The sequence below is a fragment of the Lytechinus pictus genome, chromosome 9 (assembly GCF_037042905.1).
Source record: "Lytechinus pictus isolate F3 Inbred chromosome 9, Lp3.0, whole genome shotgun sequence".
NCBI classification, from domain to species: Eukaryota; Metazoa; Echinodermata; class Echinoidea; order Temnopleuroida; family Toxopneustidae; genus Lytechinus; species Lytechinus pictus.
The window spans coordinates 11,353,669-11,378,328 of NC_087253.1; the positions used below are offsets into that span (position 1 = coordinate 11,353,669).

General features: G+C 34.0%; 1 protein-coding gene across 1 annotated transcript in view; it reads right to left on the minus strand.

The window, feature by feature from the left end:
- Nucleotides 1–371: 371 nt before the first annotated feature.
- LOC129267751 (trichohyalin-like) overlaps nucleotides 372–24,660 on the minus strand; it is a 79,685-nt gene continuing 55,396 nt past the window's right edge. The window contains exons 8-17 of the mRNA XM_064105068.1: nucleotides 24,486–24,551; nucleotides 23,003–23,065; nucleotides 22,108–22,152; nucleotides 20,057–20,125; nucleotides 17,684–17,725; nucleotides 16,327–16,452; nucleotides 12,697–12,918; nucleotides 12,288–12,331; nucleotides 10,346–10,400; nucleotides 372–5,675 (exon numbers count right to left, since the gene is read on the minus strand). Of these exons, the coding sequence (XP_063961138.1) occupies nucleotides 5,673–5,675; nucleotides 10,346–10,400; nucleotides 12,288–12,331; nucleotides 12,697–12,918; nucleotides 16,327–16,452; nucleotides 17,684–17,725; nucleotides 20,057–20,125; nucleotides 22,108–22,152; nucleotides 23,003–23,065; nucleotides 24,486–24,551 (735 nt within the window). The 3' untranslated portion in view covers nucleotides 372–5,672. The remainder of the gene's footprint in view (nucleotides 5,676–10,345; nucleotides 10,401–12,287; nucleotides 12,332–12,696; nucleotides 12,919–16,326; nucleotides 16,453–17,683; nucleotides 17,726–20,056; nucleotides 20,126–22,107; nucleotides 22,153–23,002; nucleotides 23,066–24,485; nucleotides 24,552–24,660) is intronic.

Below are 24,660 nucleotides of genomic sequence, written 5' to 3' on the forward strand. Positions count from 1 at the left end.
CACCCTCACTTATATAAATACTCTCTTATCACTCCACACCTCACTTATATAAACACTCTCTTATCCCTCCATTACTCCACACCCTCACTTATATAAACACTCTCTTATCCCTCCATTACTCCACCTTCATTTCCCCAATGACTCTTTCCTATCCAACATCCTCTCTCTATACCCAAACTTTCACTAAGTAGGTGAAGTGGAAATTAGACCAACTGGACATTATACTAATCTACAATTAGACCTGGTGGCTATTAGACCAACTGCTTGTATAGACCAAGTAGATGCATGACTGTAAAAATCAATATATCTAAGAGACATGTGGGTGGTGGAATCCCAAATTGGACAAAAATAAAAGACCAAACAATATATGATTATGGATTTGTATTATTGGGTCATTTATTGATTATGCCTTTGTGTATACATATCATTCGACTTTCCAAGCAATTGTTTGCTTTCATCTTCAACATTCCATTTTCAGTATTCTGATTAAAACAAACATCTGATCGATCAATGTACGTTAGCTCAATGTTGTGAATATGAAAGAAATCAGAAAATATAATTTCTTCATATTAGAAAAATCTGGTGACATCCGTTTTATTTATAAAAAAAAAATGAACTACTTAAAAAAGAAGCCAATTCCAAGATCAGGAAACTGTCAATCCTTTAGATAGTTCCCATGCAGGAGTACAAATAGAACCTCCACAATTATAATTTACAATATGGCAAATGAAATAATTGGCATTGGGTGAACTAACCGGTGGCAAAAAATGTTTATCTCTTGGACCGATATCCCCATAAGATGTCATCAACTTTTCCTCATATTCAACGGTTGTATCATCAACACACATTAAACAATTAGTGTAATACTTATTTTGAGCCGAGAATTCCTCATATATACGTTAATATTCTAATCACTTGTTCATGGATTTTACTGAGTCACCAAATAATTTAAGCTAAAATTCTCATCACCTATTAAATATCTTTACTCTGCTTTATATTAGTTTCTTCGATATTTTAAAAGACAATTTCTGATTGGTCAAACATGTAGCATGATTGACCAATCACAAACATCACATGAAAGATACAGAAAACTTTGACCAATCACGTTAACAGATGTCATTATACAACTCATCTTTCTTTCCAAAGATATTAGACTGATTTCACATCACTAGCCTCACTATCCACTCTTCTTTTAGTGTTCAAAACATAAATGCATCTCAAAATGATTAAATAATGAAGAGAAAATGTTTGAAATCACCTTTACAAGGATAATAAAATACAATATATAAAATCAGAAAGAAGTCATTAGAAAGAGTGGAAGAAAAATATTTGTCACAAATTATTAATCTGTCCAATGCAATTAAAATTACAGCTCACGTCAAGAAAAAAATCACTCAAATCTCTCATCGATTCTGAAACATTTGGTTTTCTACGTACATAATCCTAAATTGAGCTAAAATATCAAACTGAAAATATATGAAATGAAACACAATAGACAGAACATGTGGTACACGATACCATTACATACAAATATAACAAGACTAGTTCTACAACAAATATCATATTGCATTACAATGGAAAACACATTATCAACTTCTCATTAATACACTTGGCATAATTAGTTGTTTATAACAAAACTCTACATGTACAATAAATACTGGATAGTTAAAAACAAGAAATTAATCAATAAATAGATTTCTACAATACAAAGCAACAAAAAGTATTTTTTCTTCTAACTTTAAGTCTTTTTTCCCTTTTTCATTAATTTTTTATGCACACATATGCTTTCACCTAGAGTTCATGAACTAAAAATGAAAAAAAAAATCTCCCCTACGAAAGCCCGCTGTGCAAAGGACAAAAAAACAATAAGTTAAGATTTCTAAAAGTTGAAAAGACTAAGTAAAGCACCATTCAAATATCTTAATCAGATTACATTTAGATCTCTACATTCATAACTGTAAAACAAAATCTGGTTTCATCCTTAATCATAATGAATCTCATTAAGTATATGAAACCAATTACCCTGGATATATTCCCCTTACAACTTGAATAAATTATTCATGTTCATATACAACTGATTAATTTATATATGTTTGCGAAGTATCTCCTGCAACAGGCTTCTATCAAAGCTCTGTTTCACCATACCATGAAATAGAAATCCTTCTTAGTATTCCTCCCTTTCCTTTCTCATTCTCTTTCTCTATACACTGTGCGATCAGGGCCCGGAACACAAAACCATGTTTGGCTGCATGTTTGTTATTTTCTATTGATTACATTGATAATCAAGTGTAATCAATCATTTATATCAGTGTACGATTGACCACTAGGGCTTGTGATACAGGCCTAAGGAAAGTCACTGAGAAATCACACATACAGAGGATGTGATTGATTTTAAGGTGTTCTGAACAGTTCTTGTTCTACCTGCTTTTGATACATGTAGTAGAATTGTTCTTGGTAAGTCGTTTGCATGTAGTGGTCATGTAATGGTCACGGGAAGATCAAGATTGATGAGTCAAAGGTCATCCAGCAATTATGTAGGGGGACATCTACATTAGCTGGTATACCCTAGAGACATCACAAAGCACTAAATGCTAGAACTAGCAGAGAGAATGTCTGTGCCCTTCGCAAACAACTTTGCATCGTCTGGTGACCATTATCAGGTGACTAATATCAGGGTCTAATATCAGGTGACTATTTTTGGTGACTGATATCAGGTGACCAATGTAAGGTGAACAACATCAGGTGACCTATGTCAGGTGGCCAACATCAGGTGACCTATGTCAGGTGACCAACATCAGGTGACAGTATGCTACATAGCCTTCTACTGAGAAACTAGATAATGCATGCAATCGTCATTTGTTTCTTTTTCTTCTGGAGCTGGATATCTTTTTTGCATATCTGCCTAATCTATCTATCTTTCAAGCATGTTGTGAACTTTTCTGTGCACAATCTATTGACCTTTGACCTATACGACTCGGTGTCAAGGTCAAGAAGATTGGGTTCTATCAGTGACGTGACTAGGTGACTAAGAAGGGGGGGGGGTGATTTGTTTAATCCACCAGAGTGCATGTTGTCAAAACCATCTATGGTTAATATATGACATCATAAAAAAGGAAAGTACAATAATGCTTCATTTCATATCACCACACATTCTATAATAGAATTATATACAACATATATATACTGGCAACATGAACAGGATACATTAAGGTCACTATCAACTAACTGATTTATGTAAAATACCGCATAAGAGTGATAGATATTTCATTCTCAGTCCGAGATTGGTTTGGAGATATGTCTTAAACTGGAAACCTGTTCCTTTGAAATAATGCTACATACATTTTTGATTAAGAAATACCAGTTTCTAGTTTGAAGGTAATCTTGTCTTCCTGAAAGTTTATTGTAGGCAAATGCTTGTAAAATGGGTGGCACGGAAGTTGCTATAAGTTGATAAATAGCACATAGGATGTGACCATATCCCTGAATTTGCTCCTCCATAATTAACGAGAGTCAATGAACTTAATAACTTTCATGCAGATACCCTGATAATGATATATCAACATGAATGTATGAATGTTCAAAGGCAGTAGTGACATTTCATACAGTAAACTATTGATAGCTTGTTCCTCCCAGTATTTTTCTAGTACTGAACATTTATCCAAAGTTAGTACGTGGGACTACAGTGAATAATATGTCTAAAAGTTTCTACAGAAGGCAGTAATAGGCAAAGTATTTATACTGAAGCCAATCAAAATTAAACAAATATATACAAGTGCAAAGAGAGTCTCCAAAAGTACATACAAGAGCTATTCATACATGTATGTAGGCATGGCTTTGCAATAACACTGAGCTGCATTGTATGTGAGATATTGCTTATCTCAGGATTATTTTTCTCAGTCTGAATGAACCAGGGATACTCCTAGTCAAGGGAATGACAAAATTAAGGTGTGTTCAGACACAGGGCAACAAAGAGCAAAGCAATTTTTTCTTAAATACAAAGTCAATATTTTATCCAACAAATGTTACAGACAGGATAAATAGTTTGGTTTGTAACTGAAAAATCTGCAGACCGATAAAACAAAATCTAAGAATACTGTAAATAAAATAGGATAACCTGATTTTTTTGCAGTTTTAACACAAGATGATTTTGCTCATTTCAGACCTCACACCCAGCATAACCATTGACGAATCTATTGCCTACTGGAGTAGGGTAGTCCAAATAAAAAGTCTATAGAAATGACAGAATTCAGTAGTCAACAGGCAACGATAAGTGGAGTCATTTGTTGTGCCATGTCTGACCAAGGGGGTATCATGAGAAAAAACTTAAATCCAAGGTAACCCTAATTTTTTAGAATACAACTTCTGTTCTAAATACATCCATCTGGCTATGATTTTGGCACTTACATATGAAATTGTGAATACATTGTGTTGCATCGATATCCTATTGTAATTTTCCCGGGCTCTGTAACACAAAAATTTGCATTCAAATGCTAAATGACAATGGCCAATCATGATCATTGTCATATACAGATTTTGTTCATACCACTGCCCAGGAACCAATCAGAATCATTTTTAATAATTGCAATTGACCACAAACCTTTGTGTTACATGGCCCAGTAACTTGGTTTGAAGTTTTGAGACAAAGACAATCTCATCACACATCAAAGTAGATTATGATACAGGCAGGAAATAGGTACATGGACTACACCGTAGGAACACTTTTAAAGAGCCCTTATTGCCCAGACTATATGTCATTGAGAAATAAATAACTTGCATAGTTTAGGGTGTAGTGTTCTATATAAGGCACTTTGTAATATCATAACTATTTGGAAATGCCAACCTTGGAGGAACATTTGCAGTATTTGGAGGGATGAAATAGTGATGTTTCTATTTGGAGGGATGTAATAGTGATGTTTCTGTTGGCAAAACAGTATTTTCAACTGTTCTGTAATAGATATGTGGATAATGTCAGTTTTGGGAAACAAAATAGTTTTTCATAAAGCCTGCAGTACTTTTCATAAAAAACCGCAATTAAAAATAGTTGGCATCCCTGGTAATTGCATACATCTATAAATATAATGTAGCTATAAACTATCTACTATGTACTCTGAACCCACGAAATAATGGATTTCTTCCAAAAGTTCACTAATGATTTCTGTAGAGCCGAGTTGAACAAAGCCAACGATGCTGCCCTATTTTGACAAAAGAAAGCAAGTTATAAAACTATAATTTTCTGTAAAAGAGCAAACAATTCTGTCATTTAAATAAATCCAAATGCATTTTATTTTTCGACAAAGGTTCACCCAGAAGAGGAAATCAATAATAAAGATGTTTGACAAATAAAAAAAATCAATTTTGGTTAAAATGTCACTTGCTTCCTTTTGTCAAAGTACTGTAGAAATGACCATATTTATCTTCATCAGAGGGGAACATTCTAAGAAACCATATATTTTCACCGAATATGTAACCTCATGAGGAAACATAGGGAGTTGTTATAGTTGTCAATATCTTTCTATAAGACATGAAATGCAATTGGATGAAGGAGGCCTCTACAAGATGAGATGGGCGATCCGATTGGTTGAACTGTATTGGTCTGGCAATCAAGTCTCGGAGACAATAGCACATGAATAAAGAAGATGACGATGCAAACGAGATGAATTAAAGAACCTAGTTTACTGTTAGGATTGAAAGGAAAGAAACAAATAAAAAATAAAATTAGTCACATGCGCATTCTGGGTAAATTTCAGCTCAAACTGCAAATGACGTTGCTTAAAAATCTGAAATTATAATTTTTTGTAGTATCGTGGAGCAAATTGCATAAAATAATCAATCAACCTTTTGTACATTTGACCTCCAATTTTCGCAATTCATACTTTTTTCATGGATTGCTTTATCCAAGAAATTTGAGAGTATAACACCTTTTTTTTAATAATGATATTGATAGTAATAATGATTAGATAGATATAATCTATTTCGGGATGCACATGGCTAAGATCAACACCTATGATCTTCTGATCGAAAGATTATTACCAGAACCACTACAGTGCCGGCCGCGGGAAACGTCACAGTGCCCCCTAGGGCGAACGCGGTAGCCCGTAGCGGACATTTGAGGGGAGCGGACGAGGGAAGACGCCCGCGTCCGCTCCCCTAGGACATGAGTGCCCTAGGATAATGCAATGTACGTACCCTAGGATAAGTGCGGGCACGGCCAATATTATATAGGACGCAGGAAACTGCGGACGCGGCTAAACACCCTAGTCTGCTCCCCTTGAATACCCTCGGTTAGACGCGAAAGCCCCCTAGGGTGTTTGCGTGCTCGGGCGTGACGTTTCCTGCGGCCGGCACTGTATACCATGAAGGCCCCACAAACTTGAGTACAAGCTTGCTATTTTCATAACGACAAGGATGATTTGTAAAAGACACTTAGGTTGTGATTTCTTTCATCACTGAACTCTACATTACTATAAACAGTAATAACTAATGAAATAAAAATGAGAGAAAAATACATGATTAAACACTAATTGAAAACAAACAAAACATACATATACACAACACACGTACAACACAAGTGAGAAATGCAGAAATAAATAAATGGGTTATAAAGAGAAGAGATTCTGGAAAGGCTACTGAATATGATACAAGCATTCAAACCATAAATCATTATAATACCAATTTTTAGTGTTTTTTAGTGTTCTGCTGATTCTTTTAAGCTCCATGCAGAAAACAAATTTTCCTCACAAATCAAGGTTGGCCACAATGAAAATCAATAACAGGGGATGAAATATATAAATATAAATAGAGACACACAAAACGATTCTACTAAAGCTTAGCAAACATAACTGATTTTATCAAAGCCCAAATGTAAGACAGTAGTCAAAAGTCATATCTTTTATGCTGGAATCCAACTCAGCGTCATTTCCTCATAGGAAAATATAGAATGCAGGGTGGAGTTTCATAAAGCTGTTCCTAAAGTTAGGCACAACTTTACGCACGACTGGAACCTGTTCTTAGGCAATAAGCAGTTACATAGGGATATCATTTAGCACAAGAAATGGTCACCAGTCGTGCGTAAAGTCATTCGTAACTTACGAACAGCTTTATGAAACGCGCCCCTGGAATACAATGGAGAGATACCCTGAGCAGATTCCCTGCTTAAATATGTAACAAAGACTTTTATTAAAGGGCCCTATCAATGGTTAGCAATACATTTTTATTAAATTAGCAATGCAATGGCATATTTCATACTGTCACATGATAGAATCGCGAACATAAGGCCATACCGGATATGTTGGGAAGATTTGTCTGAAATTTCACTTTTGCATATTACAGGTGGGCCATCACTTGAAATAAAACATTTTTTTTAATGTTTTGTTTAATTTTAAATGTAAAGTCAAGCAAATTGTGGAATTGGCATTTGAATTTTACCAAAACAGTACAGACAAATGAAGGTTCTATTACGAGCAAGATCTTTGCACACATTTCAGCATGAACAAATGACTTTGAATTCTCAGCTTTTAATTTAACTTTTTATCACAGAAAGCTAACATCAAAAATATAAACACAAAAGTTTGACTTCCTAATGATAGCAAGGTGTAAAGTTGCCAGAGATAAGACATCTCTCTAAGTCAATCTTATTTTTTTGTGAACTACCACAAGATGGCACATGATGAAAGTTAGTATAAACATGCAGTGAACAAAAAAAGCAGAATTAAACAAACAAAAAAACAACAAAAAGCTATCAACTTGTTGGGCAGGTAGAATAGAGCTCTATTAAAAAAGGACAACTCACTGACAAGGTATTGACCCTAAAAATAGTCAATGTAACATGTTTTGTCTACAAATATATTTGAATCACTCATTTCACCATAAAGGTTTGTGTACCTTAATTTTTATTAGCAATTGGGACAGGCCACTAAGGATACAAGTTTATTGCAATTGTCAAAAAAATAAACCTTATGGCCCATACTTCAGCTTTTTGCTAGGGATTCATCAAGTTTTCAAAGTGTCATGAATCTAACTCTTTATGAACAAACAACTTATCACTCCCCCCATCAAAGAAAAGAAAAAGACAATGCCTATTGCTTTAAGCTTTCTTTTCTCTCCAAAGGTTAAAAGATTAAGTGATCAGAGCTCTATTCTAACCTTTCACTATGAAAATTAATTTGTCAAAATAATGGTGTTATTTGCCAAATAATAATTAGTCATGCACATGCCGCATATGCAAAGAAACCCATTTGTGTTGCTCACTGAAGATTCCATTAAAATTCCCTTATAATTTTCATCATCACAAATATTTTAATGAATCATGAACTTTCACTCTTATAAACTGAACCCCAAATTATTGAATAAGAAATGTGTTGCTAATTTGACATTATGTCACAAATTACTTGACAAATTGTTTTGTTACAATTTGTCTTGTAATTTGATGTTCAATTTGAAAAAACTGAAAATATATGACCTATGAATATTCTACAAATGATTCAATGAATAATATGAATGCATGTTTAGCATAATATTTTGAATAATCCAAACATTAATGGTCATGACTGACTTTAATTTGTCAAATAACACCATTTCCTTGACAAATTCAATTAACATGGCTCTGAGATGATAAAAAAGACCAAACAACTAAGAACTCACGTTGCCAATTTAATGCATGTCGTGCACTAAACACAATGCATAATTCAGACACTCTTTAGGGCTGTGATCAAGCTGCGAAAATCAAACCTAGCCTCCTGCCAAGGACAAAAAACAGTGTTCGTGTGTTTGTGTGTGTGTGGCAGAGCAGTCAGGAAGTGCATTGTGGGAAGGTAAAAAATAAGCAGTGATTACAAATCAAGGTAAGAAATCGAAAACCGATCTAAGAAATACTGCACACGTCTGGGTTTAACCCTAGTATGTTTCTTATCTTTACAGTACGGAAAATATTTTATAAATGAAATAGATTATTAGAATCCCCTTGGCATTGTTTTTTTGGACTAGAGATCTTTATCTGCCACAAGTCAATCCCATAGGAATTACAAAATTAATCAATCAAGAGGTAAGACTTGATTGGTGAAAACAAAGATCATCAAGCTGGTGCAAGAACACCCTAAACACCTCACTTTTGCACAATGTATGCACTTAAAATTGCCCTTAGCAGCATGTACAATTGCAAAGTGTACGGGTCATTCTTGCACCGACACAATATCAAATATGTTTTCCAAATATAGATAAATCCAGCTGAAATCTCCTACTTGTATGAAATAAGGCAATGGATTAAACGTCACATTACTTTCCTTTTTATCCTAATAATTTCAATTACAATCAATATTTAGATGCATGTTATCCTGTCTTTTTTTGTCCGAGAGTCCCAAAATGTAATGGTGGTAATTAGAATTTTTTATAATCATAAAATGAAGATAAGGCACCTTATCAAAAGTCTACACATCTAAAAGTCTACAAAATGCCTCTTCTCACAGCAACCTCCCCAGTTTTTCTTTGACAAACTGTGAAGATAAGAGGCGATACATGATTCCTGCATAAGCAGATGTGGCTCAGACTTTTGCCAAGGTGCCCGTAAATGAATCAACATCCAAAGCAATCTATGGCTCATAGCATCAAAATGCAAAATGTAATATAGTTCATGCATATGAGTACGAGTAAAGCTAACAAGAAAACTAAAGTGTGGTTGATCTCTATCAGAATATACGGTTTTATTGAATATTACGTTTGTGAGCCAGGAAAATGACATACCTTAAAATGCAAGTAACTCAAATGTTTATACATTAAGTTCAAAGGAAATAATCATCAAGAAATGATAGTTTCCTTGTTAGCTTTACACATATGGTAAATCAATGAATAAATTACAACAATCAAGTTGAATAAATGGAGTAAAATAATTGCATTCCTATGACACTCTTAACAATATCTTTCAGAAATCTTGTTGCTATAATACAAAATAAATCAATATTTGTTCCTCTCTTTCTATCAAACCATAAGCCAAATCACAAATTCTATAACTAATCAATTTGAGATTGTAAACCAGTAAAAATGTTCTAATCTGCCAGGTACTTCCTATGATTCATGCAAACAAATAATCTATATGATCATGCCGGAATAATGCAATACAACATTGATATTTTTTGTAGCCATAGTATACAAGGTTGTTCAAAAATATATTACTTATCAATCCCAACTCAATGCCTACTTAATCATAGGTGCTTGTTATATAAGTACTGTGATACTCAATACCTTACATACTAACTTATCTTCATCAATTTAATAAGCCTGTGTAAGGCCTATTGATAATCACAGATTATAGCAGTCAATCTCTAAATTAATATTATCTTGATCCCAATCTTACCGTGTCAGACGGTTTGTCTGTATTCCTCTGTACTTTCTTAAGCTCTGGTCTTTCACTGTTAATCAAAGACAAATGATAATATTGATAGTGAAATAACATGAATATTACAAGAAATAATAATAAATTATCACTGCTGCTACTACTACTATCTACTACTATTATCTTTGATAGTTCATATACAAATACTACTACTACTACTACAACAACTACTACTACTTTATTTGATGCTTAACCAGGGCCCTGGGAATGATTTTTTGACTGGGGTGCTGATGTAAATTTGACAAGCCCCCCCCCCCAAAAAAAAAAAAAGGTTTCACTATAAGATTAAGGTTAATTTTGGTCCCGAGAAGGAAATTGGACAAGAAAAAAAAAGATAGGGGAGAAGAAAAAAAAGGTTTCACTACAAGATGAAGGAAATTTTGGTCCAAAGAAGAAATTTTGACAAGCCCCCCCTCAAAGTTTCACTATAAAATGAAGTTTTTTTTGGTCCCTATAAATTTGACAAGCAAAAAATAAGAAGGGTTTTACTACCAAACGAAGGTCATTTTTTTTATATTTCTCCATTTTTTAATGCCTACAAGAATTCCAGGGGGTGCTGTCCATGGAGAATAGACGCTGCACCCCCTCTTTCCAGGGCCATAAACTTCACATGCATATAGAGTGTGTGAAATGAACAGCTCTTTCACTTGCATAAAAAAGGAATGTTGTACATAATTGTACTTGAAAGTCATCATATTTCTATTGTAAACAAGGCAAAAGCGATTTTGTGTCTCGCCCACATATGAAAATAACCAGAAATATTGTGATTTGCAAGGGCACGCAACAGAATTTGTAATGTTGACCTGAAAATGACCTTTGACCTTACCATGTGACCTCCATCTGCAGCATAACATGCAGGTCGCCTAAGTACATCTACCATCCAAGTTTGGTTGAAAAGTGACTTGCGGTTGCGGAGGTAGGTGTCATGAGAGTCTTGCATGTAAACTTTAAACTTTACCTGAAAATGACCTTTGGCGTTACCATGTGACCTCCGACTGCAGCATAACATGCAGGTCCCCCAAGTCCATCTACAATCCAAGTTTGGTTGAAAAGTGATTTACGGTTGCGGAGTAAGGTGTCATAAGAGTCTTGCATGTAAACTTTAACGTTGACCTGAAAATGACCTTTGACCTTACCATGTGACCTCCGACTGCAGCCTAACATGCAGGTTTCCCCAAGTCCATCTACCATCCAGGTTTGGTTGAAAAGTGACTTACGGTTGCGGAGTTAGGTGTCATAAGAGAGTCTTGCATGTAAACTTTAACGTTGACCTGAAAATGACCTTTGCCCTTACCATGTGACCTCCGACTGCAGCATAATATGCAGATCTCCAAAGTCCATCTACCATCCAAGTTTGTTTGAAAAGTGACTTATGGTTGCGGAGTTATGTCTCAGAAGAGTCTTGCATGTAAACTTTAACGTTGACCTGATAATGACCTTTGACCTTACCATGTGGCCTCCTACTGCAGCATAACATGCAGGTCCCCCAAGTCCATCTACTAACCAAGTTTGGTTGAAAAGTGACTTACGGTTGCGGAGTTAGGTGTCATAAGAGAGTCTTGCATGTAAACTTTAACGTTGACCTGCATGTAAACTTTAACATTGACATGAAAATGACCTCTGACCTTACCATGTGACCTCCGACTGCAGCATAACATGCAGGTCCCCCAAGTCCATCTACCATCCAAGTTTGGTTGAAAAGCGACTTACGGTTGTGGAGTTGTGTCATAAGGTTTGTGACGGACGGACGACATTTGTATCCCTAAGTTTCACCTTCACCTCTGGGCGAGACAATAAGGTTTGTGATGGACGGACGACATTTGGACCCCTAAGTCTCGCCTTCACCTCTGGTGAGCGAGACAAAAACTATTCTAATGTAGATCTTAAGACAATTAAAACTTACAATTTGCCCCTTGCTTCATTAGCTCGAACTTTCATGTCTTCAATCTGTGAGGGAGAGGAAAAAATGGCATTGTTATAATAATAATTATATTTGCTTACATAAATATATTGCTTGAATCTAACTTCATCAAAAGCAACTATGTGCTTTACGATAGTTCAAATTCTTTCAAGAATGAAAGAAGACGAAACCAACAATACTAATTCATGTAATCTTAGGCTTATCCAGTCTTCCTCATTATCTACTCTAAAAAAAAACATGATAAACACATAAACACAATCTTACATTAGTATTAGCTTTAAGATTACGTAATTGTACAGTTTTATTCATAAAATGCACTTTCAATCTACGGAAAAAGCATAATACAAATCAAAATTATCATTATTATTGAAATGAACACGACCCTACTGACCTCTAGATCTTGCTTGCGTATAATAACTTCCAGGTCAAATTTGTTACCCTCGGCATCCCTCAGCTGCTCGCTCAGCTCTTCGCAGAGCTCACGAAGACGATCGCGTGACAAGGAATCAATGCTGAGTGGTTTGACATTTTCTTCAACGTACTTATCCCTCATCTCGGCTTTCTGTTCTGCTTCAACCTTCAGGTCAGTCTGGGCCTTCTTCATCATCATTTGCTAAATCATAATGTGGTCAAATTGAAAATAATGTAATCCTTAGTTGTAGACATTAGGTTCAAAATATGAACAAAAGTTTGTAATAATGTTTGCTGCTGATGGGTATCATGCACAAAACATATCAAGTTCAAAATTAAATATTATTTTTCCTGAGCTTTCTTCATCATTATTTGCTGTGGACGGTATCATATTCAAAATATGACATCATGTTAAAAGCAATGTAATAATTTAAAGGTCAAGTACACCCCAAAAAATGTTGATTTGAATAAATAGAGAAAAATCAAATTAGCAAAACGCTGAAAATTTCATCAAAATCGGATGTAAAATAAGAAAGTTAGGGCATTTTAAAGTTTCGCTTATTTTTCACAAAACAGTGATATGCATAATTCAGTGTCATGCAAATGAGTCAGTCGATGATGTCCATCACTCACTATTTCTTTTGTTTATTTTATTGTTTTAATTATACAAAATTTTATTTTTTTACTGATCTGACAATAAGGACCAAGTTGACTGATCCATTGTAGTATTAAACAGTGCTACATGTAATTCCACATGTTCAGGGAGGAATTAATAATTGTTTCACTTGACAATGGGGAGAAAATTAGAATATTTCATATATAATAAAATACAAAAGAAATAGTGGGTGGATGATGTCATCATTCTCCTATTTGCATACCGACCAGGAGGTGCATAAATTGTGAATTTAAGCGAAACTTTGAAATATCATATTTTTCTTATCTTGCATCCGATTATGATGAAATTTTCAGTGTTACGCTTGTTGGATTTTTCTCTTTTAATTCAAATAAACTTTTTGTTGGGGTGGACTTGTCCTTTAGTTCAAAGTAATGTAGTCATCTGTTGAAGATGACATCTTGTCAAAAATATGTAATCAAGTATAAAATATGTAATCAAGTTTAAAATGGGTTATCATTTTATTGGGGTTTTTCATCATAAATCATATATTTAAATAGGATCATTATCTTCTGTAGATCATGGTTGAAATATGAAACCATGCTCGGAACAATATCATCATTTCCTGTAGATGAGATTATGTTTAAAACGCAAAATCAAGTATAAACAATGTGTAATGAAATTCATAACAGCAGTAGTGCCAGAATTTGTGGCGAGAGAGCCATCGGGAGGTACAAGTTATTGTGCGCTCACAATGGCTTGGCCCTCCAAACCTTTGGTCTGGTCAGAATCAGAGCTGCCAAGTTGTATTTTGCATTTTCAGTATTCTTATCCCCCAAAATCAGTATTTTTACCGTGTGAGATAAATATTTTGTATTTTTCCCCAAAAAAGCGTATTTCATAATAAAATGCTTGGCGCACTCGCCCATCACGGCGCTCAAGCTGCATGCAAGCTAAAATGTGCACTGCTCTTGCAGATGAATAAAAACAAACATTGAAACTTGTGTATATCTCACCCTGGTTTTTACAAAATGATTGAAAGTTACCTGAAATTACATTGATCTAATAACCAAATTTGTGTACGTTTTATGAAATAGAGACATATAGAGATGATTTTTCTCAATAAATTTCGATTTTGTAAAAAAAAAAAAAAAAAAACGTACGTACTGCCGTATTTTGGTTGCAAAAACGTACTAAATACGGAAAAATCGTACTACTTGGCAGCTCTGTAGAATGCTCTGGTACAACTGAATAACAATCCAATAAATTTCACATTGCAAGAGTTTATGACAAAGTAATAAAGGTATGTTGCATGTCCCTTGTAATGACCTCTTACAAATAAATGCAAGAGGAAGTATTGTAAAAATAAACAAATTACTAAATAGGTTCATTATTGCGGAATTAAATAATCGCTAGAGGGTATTCATTTGTCTCGCAATCTACTATGGTCAACAAGGAAATTTGTGATCACTCTCGCAAAAAGTGTTCACTAGCTTTCTAGGAAATTCGTGATCACTCTCGCAAAAAGTGTTCACTAGCTTACAAGTTCACAAGCTTTCGAGTGCCGCTGCAACTCTTTATCAAGTGACGAAAATTATCTGATACGGTAGTCAATTTATACCAATCCCAGGACCGTACGCACGCAGATAATTTTCGTCACTTGATAAAGAGTTGCAGCGGCACTCGAAAGCTCGTGAACTTGTAAGCTAGTGAACACTTTTTGCGAGAGTGATCACAAATTTCCTAGAAAGCTAGTGAACACTTTTTGTGAGAGTGATCACGAATTTCCTTGTTGACCATAGTAGATTGCAAGACAAATGAATACCCTCTAGTGATTATAAACAAATTATGTTAGAATTATCAAATCATTTTTTATTTGAAATAAAACCAGACTTTACACTCCCTTATAAATCATACATAGTCTTTTCATAAATGAATTAAGAACCATAAATATCTCCATATGAAACCAGAAATTAGTTTCCTCTCCTATTATCAATACAAATTAGTTTACTGTGTCAAAGAAATTCCCATCATATGCCCATTACTTTGTTATCTTGTGTGTTGTTAAAGGGATGGTCCTGGCTGAAAGTATTTATAGCTTTATAAAAAGAGTAGAATTCACTGAGCAAAATGCCAAAAATTTCATCAAAATCGGATAACAATAACAAAGTTATTGAATTTTAAAGTTTAGCAATATTTGGGGAAAACAGTCGTCATGAATATTCATTAGGTGGGCTGATGATGTCACATCTCCACTTGTTCTTTTGTATTTTATTATATGAAATGAGGTTTATTCAAATTTTTTCCTCCAAGAAGTAGAAAAATTGGAATGACAACTGATTTAGTGCATTAGATATTTAATGATGCAACTTATTTCATTATAAGGGAGACATATTATTCACACAAGTATGAAATAATGAAAAAATTATGATTTTATGTAATAACATAAGAAAACGGAAAGTGGAGATGTGACATCATCAGCCCACCTAATGAATATTCATGACGACTGTTTTCACAAAATATTGCAAAACTTTAAACTTCAATAACTTTATTATTTGTAATCCGATTTTGATGAAATTTTTGGCATTTTGTTCAGTGAATTCTACTCTATGTATTAAGATATACATATTTTCAGCCCGGACCATCCCTTTAAGCATCCATATACAGTACATGTCCTTATTGTGAAGTGTAAAAAAGTTAATGACTTAAAACTATCCCTTATCGATACCAGTATAATTAGGACTACTAAAATAAGGGTATGGGCAATATAAGAAGACAATTGGAGCAAAATTAACAATAGGATCAAAAATTAAATCAATCAAAATTGAATGGATAGTAAAGGCAATATCATAAAACAAAAAACCTAGTGTTGGCATTTGACAGTCATGTCATCAGATTGTATTTGCTTTGGTTGGATTGAGAATACAGATTACAAGTATGGCCATGCTTGAATATGCCATGGTTTAAATCATGGGTTACCATGGCAACTATTCTTACCATAATATTCTTTTTTCTTCCGGCAGTGAGTTTACTACCAAGCTTGCCGCCAAGTTTGGGTTTAGGTTTGGCGGGAGCGGCGGCGGGAGCAGCGTCGGCTGCAGGAGCTGCATCTGTCTTTGCTTGCTAAGATAGAAGCAAAGCGTTAATATGCAAAGAGAGCATGGTTAAAGGTCATCAGTTGGTATAGTGAGGTCATCAAGGGGATTAGTTTTATATTAGAATATCATTTCACATTAGCTTTTGAAAAGGAAATATAAACTATAAATTTTTAAGATTATACAGTTAGGGATGAATCAATATAAGATTTAAAAAATGTAACTCTATAAAATATCAACCTTAATTGAATTTAGGTTGATTAAGTGATGATTATACTTGAGAATATTTCCAATGTTTTTGTTCATTTTATAATTATGTAGTGCCTTGAGTAATGATTCATTAGAAAGTGAGCATTAGAGATACTAATTATCATTATTATTATCATTGTTATTAAGTAAATGAAATCTTTGATTCATCCTTAAGTATAATCCTTTTGGATTGTTGATATATCCAAAAAAATTTAGAGTGTATGCAGTGTCATACGAAATTTGCTATCTTTTAATGTTATGCATGGCAATCAATTTAGGTGCATTTTTTTCATTAAATTTGCAAAATGATTCCTAAATAGAAATATCACAATTCCACAGCACTTTTTTTTGAAGGGGGGAGGGGTAAAGTCATGTAGCATTGGATAGAATTTTCCTATAAAGAGAGTTAAATTAGGATAAAATATGTTGGGACATATTGTTAATCACACATTAACTGTACTTAATCAGTCTTTATTACTACAATAGGTTTTCATTCCTTGCCCAAGTTTGCACAATTAAGAGTTTGAACAGTAACATGATATTGAAAAAGAAGCCTATTACATCCAATGAATTGAGCATTGTTTGTATTTTAAGTCTAAATTAGTTTACAACAAAATATACCATGTTTAAATAAATATTACATTAGAAATTAGGAAAAGATTCTGATTTTCAATGCCATATATTATTAGTTCCATAAGTTCAAATACTAATTAGACGTTAGTATTTAGTATTGCAATGATCTTGCTGTAAATATGTTAGGTATAACGTTAAAATAAATTAATATTACTACTAGTCTATGAATACAAGCAATAGAGTGAAAGAATACAAATAACTTTGAATGCCAATTACTTCTAAATAGAGTTTCTTTTTAAATTTAACTCTAGAAAAGTGGCATGGCCAGTTGAAAAACCCCCCGAAAAATTGAAGAACAAAAAAGAATGATTTGGAGATTTACAGAATGAAAGAATGTTTAATAGGAAAGGCGTTTGAGAGGTGTGAAGAATAGGTACCTCGGCTGGCTTCTTCTCTGCTTGTTCCTTTTTCCGACGTTCCTTAAACAAAATGTTAGTAAACACAGGTTAGAAGACTAAACAATGAAAACAATGGATTTATCATGGGAAAGAAGATTTATTGGAGAAAGGAATCTTGGGATATATCATTTCCTTTTGATGAATTTCAGGTCATATTGGAAATATCATTCATTATAACAGATTTAATATTGATCTTCACATAAAAGATTTTTACAAGGTGGTTGCCAAATATAACACTTTCATGAGAGATCTGTAACTGAATGTGGAGATTCACAACATATGATGACAATCAAACCTATATTTCTTATACGCCTCTTGAAAAAGAAATATAACCCATACAACATAGAATTAACATATATCAATTATAAACATTGAAAATCATGCCATGTCCAAATAGAAAATGATGTAAGCATAGAGTAACACAAAATGAATATATCAACATTGAACAATTATTCATCAAGTGCATACATTCAAAGAGTGTATTAAACATGGAAACAAAAGTATGGAATGCAATGAAATTCAAAAGAAAATGCAACAATAAATATCGTGGATAAAATGTGCTTTGCAACTTCAAACGGGATGCTGAAACAAACAAACAAAAAAATAATCATGTTCTTAAAATTTTCATAAAATCTCTGAAATTGAATGTTTCCAGCTAGACACAAACAAGAACTACTACAAATGAGAACGTTTACCTACCAACAGCATATATTCCAATTTGCAAGTTCAGGCTTTAAATCTGTAACTACCTATCTAATACTTGACCCTCTATCAGCATTTAATATCCCGGCAGTTCCCTTGTATGAGCTATTCAAAGCTTAAATCCCTTAACAAATACCATGCAGGGAGGCATCTGTTGACTGACAAGTTTTCAGATCCCACAACTTGGTTTTGATTGGCTAGAATCACAGACCGTAGGAGTATAACTGTTACTATGGTAACATTTAAATAATGACAACTCATTAGTGCTGACAAATTTCACAAACAGTGCCCGGTATATCAAGGCAGCTATCCATAGCCCCCATTTATAGAAATATGATCAGAAAGCGGAGAATTTGTAAGAAAAATAGACCACACTAAAAGGTAAAAGCCCAACGAATACGGTTTCTACTTTTTGAAGTACCTTTGATAGCAAAGGTATATGTGAAAAGCGCATTCCATTATTTATTTACTAAATGTATATTGTCTAATAAATAAAGGTATACTAACAATCAATGCATATAGAGGGTCATACAAATCTACTCTCAAAATCAGAGCTCATGTGAGGAGCGTTACATCAACATGTTTGTCCGACAAATTGTCAGATCTGACCACTTTCCTTGATTTTGATTGGCTGAGAACATAGTTACTATGGTAACTGTCAGAAAAAAATGGGATTTGTCGGATACAACGTCGGACAAGTCCTGTCATGAAAAACTGATGTGGTCTCCACTCAGTGTGAGATGATCTCACTCCTTTTGGAGTAAGATTTGCATCTTTTGAGAGTGGACTTTAACATTTTTTGGAGTGAAAATGCCTAAAAAGATGCACAATTCACTCCAGAAAGAACTATATTGCACTCTGTAAGGATGAAAAATTCACTCCAAGGGATTGGATCCTAGTAACACTCCGAGAGGTGTTCGATTAGAGACCAGATTAGCTCTTTTGCATTGAGACAGTTATTAATCTAGAAGCCAGTGATACTACAACAAAAAGTGCAAATGCAAGTGAAAGCTTGTATCAAAGTGCACAATAGCAACATACATGTACACACAAACGATAAAACACAATTATTTTATTGGAGAACATCTGTACCGGCTGCACAGAAACACTGTTAGCACTATCAGAAACACTGTAACACAAAATAATGTCACAACAATGTGTTGTTTATATCTTGGTATCATAATCCAAAGATGTGTCTGGCCTACTGTCAGTGCTCTGTTAGCGCTAACAATGTTTCTGTGTGGCTGGTACCGATTGGTAATGATCAATTATGTATTCACCATTAATGCAAATGGCTGAAATTGTGCTTTGATTTGAACTCCAATGGACATGGATGGTCCTTACATCTACCTTATTGCTTTTGATTCTTAAAAAAGTTATTAAAAGTGCAAAAAATATCCAAAGAGAATGAAATAATTAGTGTCCAAGACTATGTGCGGTACTACATGCTACCTGGAATGAATGGTCAATGCTAACGAGTGAACACCATGCACCTGTAATACAAGCAAAAATTGAAGGAAGAAAATCATAGAAATGAGTCTGGATGCAGTTCTATCTAAAATAATCCGAAATAAAACAAATGATGCAGGCAACAATGAGGCTAATGTTATGCAGCATGATGCAATGCGAACTATAGAGGGCGTGGTTTACCTCCTCAGCTGCTTTTCTTTTCTTCTCCTCTTCCTTCTTCTTCGCTTCTTCTTCTTTCCTCTTTCGTTCCTATCAAGAGGGTGGAAAGTCAAATGTTATGTAAAATGGCATCACATCTCTCATTAAGATTATACCAGTATTGTTTGACGATAAAGACAGTTTGAATACACAACATGATAAAATGGAATTCACCTACTACATCAACATATCACATGATATAGCTTTTTAATGTATAAATTGCTTTGCAGTTCCACCTAAATAATATAAAATTGCCAAAAATTAATGATTTATCACCAAAATATAGGCATATAACAATACTTATAACATAATTAATTTCACTCACCTCCAATAATAAGAACAGTAATTATATGTTATTCATTTCTGAAAGATATTAAGGGTAGCTAACTGAATATCACGAAAAGTGGTGGTCTTCAAACATGACTTGATAACTAAGATAATTCAAACTCATCAGAATCATAAAAGGTAATATATCAAATTGGATGGAAAGAAAAAAATAACATGAAAGCCTAATAGAATATACATATTTTAATCTGGAATCTATTTTTTTTTTACAACATAACATATTGGAAATAATTGAATAAGCAATTGCAATCAAATTGCAGTAAAACGCTCAAAGTAAACTACAATTCTTTTAAAGGTATACCATTGTAATGAATCAGCATTCTCAATCTATGCTATCAAACAAGAAAGTGATGACCATATTTGTACAATAGACTCAACTAACATGATAACAGATGGACAAACCCACACACTGCATGAATGGAGAAGGGATCAGGTCTTTGATAAACAAACTAATTTACAAACTATCCTTTACACAAACAGGGGAAACATATGAATGGGATGTGGTCTGATACTATTAGATGGGTATGATGTGATTAATGACTCAGGCTTGCAGTTAGGGGGTTGACTCAGGATTTACCAAACAGGGGGTACAGGATGCTGGAATGGAGGTGGTCCACTAACAAAAAGGGAAAGACATTGACGAGCCCCCCCCCCCAAAAAAAAAAAAATATAATAATAATAATAAAAACATAAATAAAAGGTTGTCACTTCTACCATTCTACCAGGGATCATTTTCCAATATTCTTTTTAAGAATAGAAAAATCCTCAAAAAGGGGGCACAAGCCCCTTTGCCCCCCCCCCCCTACTGCAGCTAGGATCAGTTTGTTGACAGAAGGGCAGAGCTTACATGGCCAATGCATTCAGGATGAAAATGCCACTCTTTAAAAAAGATGTGAAGTCAATTTCATCATTATTAAAACATGAAATGACAAATATTCCCTTTAAAAAAGGACAAAAGAAATCAAATAGTCAAAGGATTTTTTTCTATCCTTATATCTCCCTCAAATCGGAATAGACAGTAATTCGAATGTTTGGAAAATGTTTATAAATTCATCCAGTCATGTAGAATTTTTGTATGTCACCAGACTTATAATAAATCATAAGCAAACTTCGATTAGTCTACTTAAGAAATAGTACACCAGTGGTTCTTTTCCTTCAAAGAATGTTGATGGTGAAGGAATTCAATAAAATAGAGAGGGTTCTAAAATATAAGGGCAACACATTCTTTAAGAAAACTGGGTCAATGTGTAATAATCATATCATAAGAATTCCAAAAATAATCTACTCTTGATGCATCTTGTGGAATGTGCTTTGTTTTAAACTAAACTAAGCTGTTCAAGGCTCAATAATTCAAACATTTTGAACTTTCTTCTTTAACGGCGATATCACACCAATTCAGACATTTCATACATTAGAGTTAATTGCCACTAGTTTAGTTTTGAAGTAGGGCAATTCTGTTTTTGACAATGAGTGTAGGTGAGAAAGAAATTTAAAAATCAGAGTGGGATCTAAAGTATTTGACGTCTAGACACATTCCTTTAAAAAAATGGCAAATATATAGTTTCAGATAGTATAAACTGAGAATTCCCTTAACCCAAAATAATTTAATCTCACACATATTGAGGAATATGCCTTAGTTTAGAAAAAAACTTTTCAAAGCGCAAGATTTCAAACTTTTTAATTTTTACCTGCTCTGCTTTTTTCTTTTCAGCCTCGGCTTTCTTACTGTGTTCCTAGTAAGGGATGTATTAGTAAGATGAGAAACAAAGGGTTAAGATGAATGAAAAGGAGAATGAACAAACGGATGAATGAGTGAATGAACAAATGAATGAATAAAAGAATGTTTGAATGAACAGATGAACAGATGAAGGGATAGATTAACAAATGAGAGACAGAATGTGCAACTAAATGAATGCATGAATGGCTGAAACACATAAGGAAAAATGATCTACTCTAATGACTTCATGGATGACTGAAAGAATGAAGGATATGCATATTACGACATGACAAACAAATCAGTAAATAGGGATTACATGCAGACCACAAATATTCAATGAGAGACAAATAAGTAACCATCCTTTATTGTTGTAAATTATATTTTAATTAACTGTTTAGTTGAAGTAATACTAATTAATAACCAATTACTTCATGTCACCCATAAAGGCAGTGATATGAGGGGGAAGGTGACATCCTGTCCCCTTTTATTTTTTTGCAACGTCTCTCTCCCCTCAAAAAAAGGAAAGAATGAAGAAATAAAATAAAATCAATGAATAAGAAAAAAAATGACATAAAAAGGAAAGAAAGCCAAAATAAAAAGGATAATTCAATTTAAAAACCACAGCTTTTTGGCGATCTTCTTGCCCATCCCCCTAGTCAGAACTAAACAAAACTTTTAATAACTATTTCAATAAGGAGTCCTGATCTATGATGTAATCATTAGTCACTGGTGATCTCGCTGGTGAGACATGCTTGCCCCCCCCCCCCCCCGTTCTTACGCAGTGCCCGGGAATCCAAATAAAATGAAAAAAGTGAAATCTAACCAAATTATCTATTAAGGACTGAATAAACCTCATGCCTTTATACCTCTTCAGCCTTCTTCTTTTCCTCTCCAGCTTTTCTTTCGGCTTCAGCCTTTTTGCGATTCTCCTAGCAATGACAATTGACATGAAAAATGACAGGGAAAGGAAGGTGAAGGACGATATTCTCACAAAACAATAGGAACCAAGAGGAGAACAATGATTAGATATATAATATTGGGCTCACAATGATAGATTACATGGTAATGACAAGTACTTGTATATCAATCTAATGTACATGGAAAATGAATATGCTGACGAAAAAACACAAGACCATCATCCTTAAATGCAATGACACAGATTCATGAACACTACATATGTAAAAGAACAATGACAAACAATCATTTGATAATATCCACTACAATGGCTTGTTCCTGCACAAATCCACACTTTTTCTGAATATATTTACTAATTTCTTTTTACATCAATAGATAGAATTAATCAGATCAATTGAAAACAAAATTAATTTGACATACAAAGGAAACTTCTTTTTTAATCTGTTCTGCCCTGCTTGTGGCACAATTCATGTCAAGTTAATAGACTATCTGGTTTAAGTGATAAAATCTCCTTGCGATACATTCATGAAACAAATAGTCCAGTGATTTTCAGTTGAATTTTGTTAAAAGCTACTGAAATCATTGCATCTGATTGGCTAAGAGCAACTTAGCAACAATGACTGAATGATTATTTCATAAAAACTCCCAAGACCACTTGCAGACAGTGCATAACCTTTGACAAGAAAAAATGGACTAGAAGATGGTTCACTGGTACAACTGAACAACGATGATTACTTGTTTGTAAACTGGCAAATCATCTAAGAAACCAAAATGAGGGTAAAACTAAAATGGAGAGTATATATTATGCGACTTTAAGTAGGGTTTTAAAAGATGAGAGTGGGAGAGATGACAATCTACAGGGACTGATATGAAACTCTGAGAACGATATAAGTGAAGCACAACATTTTTTTTTCCAAAGTAGTATCTCTTTCCCGATCAAAGTTATACCAGAGTACTGGGAATTTTTGCCCCCCCCCCCAAATTAGGAAATTATTTAATTAAGCCTGAATTTGGCTAACATGCAAAGATAAAATATTAAAAATCTGTGATATTTAATAAATGATTTCCAGCAAATTTTAGTGCTAATATTAAAAAGAAATAGCCAATACAGGACATAAATTCCAGAATGAGGTATAAATTTAAATCATCAGAAAAAAATGACAGGTCCTGAAACACACAGCCAATGCTGATTCTGGTGCCTCAAATCTATGAGGACATTTCATTTGATATAGAAAAGGAACTTCTCCGTGGACACCATAAGAAAAACATACAAGAATTTTCAGGAAAACTCTTTGAGCACTTGAGTTTATCCATAATAGAGTGACATGTAAAAGGGACTATAACATTCCAAGACAAGGAGAACAACGATGATGATGAGATGAAAGAGGACTGATGATGAATGAGATGGATGCACTGTTGCCATGGTAACATTACCTCCTCTTCTCTCTCTTCTTCTTGTCTCCGTCTTTCGTCCTCCTCTTCCTGCTGTCTCTGGCGTTCCTGTCGAAATTAAGATCAGGTCGTATGTAACGTTTAACTACTGAAAGTTTTGGTTAAAAATACTTTGTCGGATTAAATATCTGAGAAGACCTTTCACAAAACCCACAGC